Raw genomic sequence first — 9,162 nt, forward strand, 5'->3', positions numbered from 1 at the left:
TGTAAAAGGTAGCTGATTTTCAAACAAAAGATAAATATGGAAGAGTGTAAAAATTTAAGTAATAAAAATTAACTTAGAGCTTTTCACCTTTCTAATTTTGTTCCCCTAGAGTTTCATTTCCAGTCTCTAGAGCAACAGTTCCTAATTGCAGCTTTGCCACACCCAGGCTAACACATATCCCAGCAAGCACCACAGGATTTATTTAAATTCAACATAGGTCTTTGAATGGCGATAGATGCTGTATTGGGCGACTGGGAGAGGGGCAAGGAGAATATCATGAAATCAACCCAATAACAAGGTGCTGCGTCATTGTCAGAAATCTGGGGCCCCTACCTCAGAGTTGCTGCAAGGTTTTCTGTCTGTGGAAGAGGAGGAGGGGCTCTGTTCCAGGAGCAGTTCTCCGGGGCAGCCCGTGTCTGTCTGCACCTCGGAGTCTTCTTTGTGCTCTGGTGGGCAAGCAGTGCTGCCCAGCCTTTTGCTTCTGCCTGCTGACCTCTCAGCGTAGCGAAGGGGCCTGGTCAAGCACAGGAGGATAGGATGGTAAGATTCCTGAAGGAAAACAAGCCCAGTTCTCTGGGATTGTCCTTCTTGGCCTGAAAAGAGAAAACACAGACCTTAGAGCCAGCTGTCTTACAGGGAGTAGGGCAGCGCTCTCCTCTCAACAGACGTCTGCTTTTACCTCAGTCCTTCCCCCTTCTTCCATTCTCAGCCTCTTTTTGATAAGGGAACTTGGCTTGGTTAAAAGATGTATTCTTTCATTTCTAAGGCAGTTTAACTCTTGTAGAACAAGGACAGGGATTAAAAGGTTCCCTCCAAATCCCTAACTCCCCACCCCGGTCAGGATGGTCATGCAGACCATATTTGTGTCTGCTGGCACTCACTATGCTTCTGGCCTGAGCCAATGGCCCTGAATGTTTTCAGTTGTTTAGGTTGTTAATACTGAGACCAGTTTGTACAGTTCATTCCAGCCAGCTGCACATTTCCAACTTTCCAAAACTTGGTATTTATGAGAAGAAAATGCAGAGTTAGGAGAGGTTGCTGTTGATAATGCAGCTTTCTTTACCAAATTTGGTTTCCTTTCTACAATTACGTTTCTTTTAACCCTCTTTAATGGGGAGTTAATGATATACATATCTTACATAAAGCAGCACCTCTTCATTATGGTCCTGACCTGCTGTTGCGTTGGTGCACACATAGCCCATATTGTGTGTGGCCCATGAGCCGCAGCCATGGGAGTTTTCTCATATCGAGGTGCTTTGGAGTCCCTTGCAAGATGCTCTTTTCCTCCTCTGCTGCAGATGCAGTATGAGTATGTACAGTATCCACAGGACTCAGTAGACATCTAAGTCCTGTTTACATCACCTCCCCCCATCCTTGTGCAAATTGGTGAAAGTTAGCTATAGGGGTGTTAGCTATAGCCTTAAAAAGGCTGTAGAAAGTTAGCTATAGCCTTAAAAAACAGGCTGAGAGAAATGAGAAACAATGAGTAGGGTGAGGGCGCCAAGAAGCAGGGCACTCTCCACGTTGTCAGTAACCATAACCGCACCTCTGATTTTTAGAGGAACAGAAGAAACTTGCCCCAAGCAGAGCATTTCCAGTTGCTCTCAGCCTTCAAGTCTTAAGAGAGCCCATTTCCTTACAGGAAGGTGGGTCCAGTGACACGCACAGCTCCCTACCCCGACTCCGACACACCAAGCCAGACACACATAACGTGCACAGCCGCCATCTCCACCTTCCATGTCCTGAGCTGTAAGAGCAGAGGGTAGACTTCTAAATGGCCCGTTGGCAGGTGGAGATTTTCAGTGTAGTTAAAAGCAGTAGCCATGCATCTGGAATTGTTTCAGCCACTGTAGTTGGATTCAGTGTGAACTTGTGGGTAATTGAGATGGAGACAGTGTCACCCAAGTTCTGGTCACCAGGGAGTCACTCTCAGAGCAGTAGAGAATTTCCAACCCAAGTACCCCCATTCTCCTGGCCTCCCCCACACATTCCTTTCTCTTGGGCACTGAGAAACCTCTGGAAGATGTAAAAAAATGAAAGGGCCATATCGGCTCTCCAGTTCTGACCCCTGACACTCTGTAGCCAGGAGGCCCTTGCCTGGGGGATGAAGAAGGTGTACTTGGCCGTCTTGCTGCCACTAAGGGCCTAATGAATGGCTTCTGGATCGTCGTCCTCCCTCAGAGCCTGTGGGGCTACAGCCACCTTATGAGTGGCGTAATAACAAATGCAGCCAGTGGAAAAGTCCTTGGTGTACTTTGCCTCAAAGTTTCCCTTTACTAAAGTAGGTCTGTAGAAATGTGACTGGCCACACATTTTCAAATGATTACAATTAGCATTCCTTATGGTTTAATTATATCTTTACTTCCAGTTTTTAGATTATAGAGCTTGTCAAATTTTCTGGCTTTCATACCAAAATAGTTCTCTCACTGTTGAATTTTATGCACAAGCTGGGTCTTTTCTGTGAATAACTTCCTGCCTGCAAATAGTGAGTGGAGTGGATGGCAGCCCAGTTCGGCACTGGGGCCTCCTCTGCAGTTTGTCAGATCTGTGTGCACACACCCACTGATGTCTTGGAGTACTTTGGGAGGATCATTTGACATTTGGCCAACTTGGAATCCATTTAAAAAGGAAGAAACTGTGAGAGGAGAGTTGGCAGTAGTAGAAATTACCTCCCCCAAAACACAGGTTACTGTCTAAAAAATAGAGATTGGAGCGGTTGGGAAGGGAAGGAGGGATAGTGTACATCCAAGACCATCTCACTGGAGTTTTTCACATGGTTTTTGAACCCCCAGTTTACAGTAACCTTGTGAAGGTCAGGTAGTTTAAACTGGCATTTCCCAGCAGGGACACTATAAGCATTTGGGATGGCACAGTGCTTCGTCACGGGGGACTGTCATACTTTGTGGATTTTGGCATTCCTGGCCCCTTGCGCTGAATGCCAGTAATCTGCCCCCGTCAATACTCGCCCCCCACCCGCATTTCTAAGGACTCCCTAGGGAGGCAGGACCACCCTATTCATTTGAGAACCAGTCCTTTTTAAAGTAATCTATTAAATGACCGAGAACAGAACCTCCGGTGCCTGAGGGCTTGCTTTTCATGTGGACTTTTTCCTCATCCAGACCTCGCTCAGTGGTGTTCAGATCAATGTCACAGCGTTCCTCCCCCTCTTCAGTCTTCCCACTCAAAGAACAGCCTTTCTCTGGAAGTACTTTCAGGAGATCCTCCCTGATGACAGTGCAGTAACAGGGAGGCCGAGACTAAGAGTCAGGAGCCCCGAGCCTGGTCCTGACTCTGTCAGTGATTTGCTGTGAGACCCCAGGCACGCGCCCACCCTCTCTGGGGCTTGAGTTCCTCCTCTGTGAACAGGAATAATAACTCCATCACTAGAATTCTTCCCCTAGTTGTTGGGGAATCAGAGACTAAATGTGAAGATAATATGAGAGAGTGTAAAGAGTATTATTTGGCGGCTCTGTGGCATCTTGATTGGTAATGGTAATGTCAGTAGTGTCTGTCATTCCAGTCCACACTACCCTTCCCCCTCGGCTAAAGCGGGAAAGTCAGTCCCTCTGTGTTTTTCCTCTCTCTCCAAGCCCACTTTGTTACCTTCCTTAGTTGCTGAAAGAGAAAGTGGTCAGAGAGTCAGAGAGGACCTCAAGTCCGTGTGCTTTACATAGAACATGTGATTTTAAATCGTCTCCTTAATGAATTCTTTCTTTTCTTTCCAGTTTTTCCCCAGTTATACTTCCACATGATACACCAGAGAAGAAAGGTCCTTTCTCATACTGAAGAACACAAGAAATTTGAATAATTCCTGCTTCCTGCACACCCCCAGAAACAAACTTTCCAATGACAAAAGATGCTGCAGACTTTTTCTGTTCCCAGTACGTTTCATAGAAAATAAGTAAGAACTTTTTTTAAAATACTAAAAAAAACCAAAACAAAACAAAAACCAAAATCCAGTGTCACGTGGGCCTGGGATTTTATAAAAAACAAAACAAAAGCTGTTACATAAAACATCCTTGCTGGTCCATCTCAGCATGTTCTTTCCACCAGAAGTTCCCAGTACTTATGATGGCGCTGGAAAGGGGTTTGGCGTTTTTTATCCTCCTGTTTCCTTCATGTGTCTGATAAATAAAGATCTGTAATACTAAATACTTGAGCGTTACAGTCTGAGTAATGAAGTTGTGCCCGCTCAGTGCCCAGCTTGCAGCAGCTATGTTTCAGTCTGCAGTGTGTTTAGCATTCCCTCTCAAAGTGCTTGACTGCATGCTGGAAGCCATTTGTCCTCTGGAATGCTCTGAAGTTATGGCTGGGACCTTCCCCCCTATCTAGTGAATGACTTATACAATGTATATATGTCTGTGAAACTTTGGAGTAGTGCCTATAATCAGAAAACAGCTAGAACCCTTTTGTTTGTTTTCAGTCGAGTCATTACTGCCTGCCACTACGAAGTGTGCCTGAATTTAATAAGTATGTGTATATTGTAGAGAAGCTACTTTATCTGGGGCTCAGCCTCAATCATATTTTAACAGAATGACAGTTCTCAGAAAGGGAAAGCTCAGTCACTAGTCAGCGACAAGTACCTTTCACAGTACCATTCTCAGAACACCCTTGAGCAAGGTGTTTGCCAAGAGCAATTCTTACTTAGGGACCTGACGCCAGTCTAGTCGCACAGGAGTAAAGAATCCATTAACGAAAGCACACGGAAGGCGTTACTCTAAAAATGGAGTCTGGAAGAACAGTCAGGAATGGGTTCATATGCCCTTATTATTTTACCTTCACGTTTTCATTCATCTCTTCTGTTTGGATACTCTTCCTAATTATGGTCCTGTGTAATTCCCACCAAGTTGTAAGTCCAGAGGCAGTGAAATGTTCCAGTTGGGCAGTCATGAGCTAAAAGTAGTATTGTCCCCACATTTTGGATCAGCCAAGAAATACTTTGGACATATGGACATTGTCTAATTAACATGATGTCGCCATACTTTCATTGCTAAACTGTGCATTTAAGGCTCTTCAGGAAAGGGTTGGATAAAAATGTAAAGCCCAAGTTTAGATGTGCATTAGATTTTAAACACAGAGTGTTCTTTGTGCAAACTTCACCCCCGCTTTTTTTAATTGGTTGATCTGTAAAAGTCTAGCTTACTGACTGATTATCAATTAAAATATAATTGCTAATATTAGAAGTGTCGTAATGGAAAACTAATTTTTAAATGCTTATTTTCATAGAAGCTTGAAAATTAAGATGAAAATGAGAAGAAAATATGCAGCCTATAATTTAATGCAGGTAGATGTGTAATAAATTATTTTTGAATTAAACATTAAAATTCTGCTTCTTAAAGTTAGCACTCTTAACTTGGGCGTGTTGAGATTAGAATCTATTCTTGTATTTGATAAACAAAATATGTGGGAAAGATTATTTTTCATGCTTTTTCTTTTTATTTTTCCAAAAATGTATTTCTACTATAAAATAGAATCAATTTGGGTTATATTAGCCTTATTATTAATTTGAGTAAGATTTTTTTCATTTGTTTTTGGAATAGTTGTAGAAGATGGGATGAGAAATGTAGGTTTTCCAGGATTGCTGGCTTGGGGGTTTTATTCGGGCCTCTCTATTATAATCTGTCACTATGAAAAACAGCCTGTCACAAATAGTGGTTATGCATCAAATTGAACTTTGGCAACAAGAACGCAGCGAACAACTCCCTTCTCAAAAAGGGTCTCAACCCCAGTGTGCATTTTTGTCCATCAACATTTGAAATGCTCGTTGAAGATAAGTAAGCCATGCCACCGTGTCCTTCAGTCACCTCTCTCAGTAACTGGTTTCTTTATCTCTAACATGAATTCATTTCTCTTTGGAAGTGGTGGTGTTCTCTTATGAATTGAGAACATCTAACCCCACCAGATGTCACATCTTCTTATAAAGTGTGAATGAGGAAGGTGGTGTTTTGGTGGGTATTTTGTCAGACTTACCGTTTTCATTTCAGGGCACAGTCAAAGGCATCAACTGCCCAGCCCCCCACCTGATTGGGTGTTTCAGATCCCCCACTTCGGGTACCACCTTCTGGCAGAAAATTCTTTGAGGTACGCAGTAGTGCTTTGTAGACACGAGCTGCTAATCCGCATCTTGCTGTGTTCTATTTGCTAAGGTTGGGTTCATTCATTTAACACGTACTGACTATCATCAAAGGCACCGTGGAGAGTTAGTCATGGAATAAAGCACATCCTTCCTGATGAAAACGTTCCTCTGGAGCAAACTTCTGACAGGAAGGGTTTAGACAATGTAGCGTTAAGGCATGTGAAGAGATTGTGCCCTCACTTCACTCATGTTTCTGGTTATTCATTTATAATAAAAGGTTGGCATTGATGTGGTACAACCTGCAAATTATTTTCAATTCTGAGTTTCAGATAAAACGTTATAAGACAATATCAGTACATAATGCTCCTTTGAAATTTGGGTAAAAAATTATACAACCTTATATATAGTCATTTTTATATTTTTTCTATGTTGGGAAAACCAAAACTGTAATTTTATAAGTCTTTGATTCACTAAAATTATATAATTTAAATGTATTTTTTGTATATTTAGAAATAAGGAGTTCAAAGACTATGCTTAACTTTCTATGCATGCATTTGGAAGCTGTTTTTACCTGATAATGTAGTAATAAGTTGTATTCATAAAATACTGATCTGTGTTGCATTTCAAAATAAACTGGTGTGTGCTCTGCCTGGATTTGAAATACTGACCAGTGAGTCTAGTGATTTTTCACACTGAATTGGCCTGAGAATGGTGTTGTAGGATTACGGAAGAGTTACAGTTCTGTTAACGGATTCCAGCTCTTTCTTTACAGTTTTAAAATCTATTTCTGCTATTCACTAATGGTTCTACACTTACAGGAAAAATAAACAGATTATATTAAGAGGTTTCCAAAAAGTCATTCTTCCTACCAGTCAGTCTTCAAGCTTACCAAGCCAGTCTCCAACCTGGCTGCAGAAGGACAAGACAGATTCCTCATATAGGGGACCAAGAAAAATAAAAAATTAACCAGTAAAAGATTGAGGGCCCTTTTCTTACAATGTGTGTGTGTGTGTTTTAATCTAACTTTTCTAATGTAAGTGGAGAGGGGAAATACTGTTGCCCAGCAATGTTCATCTTATAATAAAACCAGTACTTGGTCAAGTGGTTGAGTACCTCCTCCTGAAAACAACTCCAAATACAGAGCAATCCTGGGCACTACTTTACACACTGACGTCCACAGTAACAAGTGGGCAGAAAGACACTGAGAAGGGTACTCGGCTCAGCCACTTCTGACCTGCTAGTACTAGACCCTAGATTTCCTCACCTCATAATGAAAGTGCTGATGCGTCCCTGTGCCGGTCGCTTTCTAGTTATTTCTCTGGGTGATCTCAGGGTGCCTCCAGCAGGGACATGCCCCCTCCTGAGTCTGCCAAGTTTTTCTCAGAGTTGTCACCGTTGTCCAGGACCGTGGTCTTTGTTCCAAAGAGGAACATTTTCTTTCTGAACGCTGTCTGGCCACAGGCATTACCAGCACAGTGGTTAGGACCACCTCTCTCCTCACATAGAGTTTAATCTGCTTCGGAGACAGGCTTTCATTTATGAAAAGAAAGAAAATGATTTCAACTGAAATTGAAGAACGGAGGTAAAGTTAATAGTAGAGGCTACACAGAAAACACAACCTTTCAGTCTTAGGGTGGTGATGGGAAACCAGCCAGGGCTTTGTAATTTGTCATTGTCATATTTTATGGCAACTATGTGTACTGTGTTAGCATAAGCCCCAGCCTGAGGAATTACCATTGGTATAATTAAGAGACCTACTGTTACACACAGCGTTCCGAAAATACTGCTGTGTTGTTCTGTTCCCTTTAACAAGAATGAAGACTAGCTTTGCAATTCCTCATTTTTTTTTTTTAATCCCAGCACTACAAATAGACTGGTTCGTTGTTATACAGTTTAGTGGTGAAGAAACTGTTCTAAACAACTATTAGCAAAAATAGCCACACCTATTAAACATTCCCCTGCCGGCAACTGGGAGCCAGAGTTAGAAGAGAGAGCTGTCTGGGGTTATTTTTGACCAACACTTTTACTTTAAACATGTGAGAAACTAATCTTTTTTTTTTTTTTTCAAATTTAGAGAGATACCCCGATACCCCTTATTGTTATAGGGGTAGGTCTCATTACCAAAAATAATCTTTTTTTCCCATAAAAAGGCAATTCACCTTAAAAGTCACTTGATGAGCAAAAATAAAATGTGAGAGGCGGTGTACTTAAGCACCTAGTACCCATTTCATAAATCTGCTTATGTTTGGAAATTGTGTTTTCTGTTCACTAATTCCAGAACATGGACTTATTACAACGGCAGTGCTTCCACATCTATCTTTGACTTTCGTGGATGCAATCCAGATGCATTTCCAGATGCTGGACTTGGTTAAAACCCAAAGGCGATTTCCGCCTCCGTGTTGTCGTAGCTGGGCTGTCCCGCTGGAGGGCAGCACCTCACAAGCGATCCGGGGCCTTGGGAGTCAAAGGCGTTTGGAACACAGCTTCGGTCCAAGGGCGCGGAAGGGGCAGAAAGGCGCACTATAGCAAATTAGTCACAGATTTCTCTTGTCCATATAAATTAAAGGCAGCCCGATCTTAAAGCATATTCTGGAGGGGTACAGGAAATAACACTTTTTAGAGCAAAAAAACCCAGCTCGGATGCGTGCTTTGAGGCTCCAGCTATCGTCTTCCGCCTTGGGAGACCTCCCCGGCTGGGACCCTGCAGGCTGCCTGGCTTTGAAATGAGAGATTTTGGAGCTGGTCGTAAAGCAGGTGTTAGTGCTCCTGTTTAATGGAGAGCCTGCTTGTTAATCTTTGAAACGTTCAGGAAGGTCAGTTCCCACTCTTCTGTCTCTGGATATTTTTGGAGGGTGGCCGGGGCCATGAAAAAATGTCAGGCCACCTTATAAGGCCGTGTCTGGCCCCGAGAATGCTTGTCTGCAGCATGTCCAGTACACTCTGTGGGTGTGAGTTAACTTGACTCTTGGACTGTGAGTTTTCTCATAGATTTAAAATACTTCTATTCATGCCATGGATTATTGTCTCTTTAACAGCCTTAAAGTCTTCCTCAAGAGCTGTTTAAATGACACCGACTTGGGACATAC

The 9,162-nt window shown here is 42.6% G+C and overlaps 1 protein-coding gene across 2 annotated transcripts in view; it reads left to right on the plus strand.

Moving 5' to 3' along the window:
- Positions 1–7,917, plus strand: part of HACD2 (3-hydroxyacyl-CoA dehydratase 2) — a 93,112-nt gene extending 85,195 nt beyond the window's left edge. For both annotated transcript variants that reach the window (XM_079922591.1, XM_079922592.1), the window contains exon 7: positions 3,726–7,917. In XM_079922591.1, coding sequence (XP_079778717.1) covers positions 3,726–3,808 — 83 coding nt within the window. In that variant the 3' untranslated portion in view covers positions 3,809–7,917. The remainder of the gene's footprint in view (positions 1–3,725) is intronic.
- Positions 7,918–9,162: the final 1,245 nt, after the last annotated feature.

This window comes from Stenella coeruleoalba (assembly GCF_951394435.1).
Source record: "Stenella coeruleoalba genome assembly, chromosome: 5".
NCBI lineage: Eukaryota > Metazoa > Chordata > Mammalia > Artiodactyla > Delphinidae > Stenella > Stenella coeruleoalba.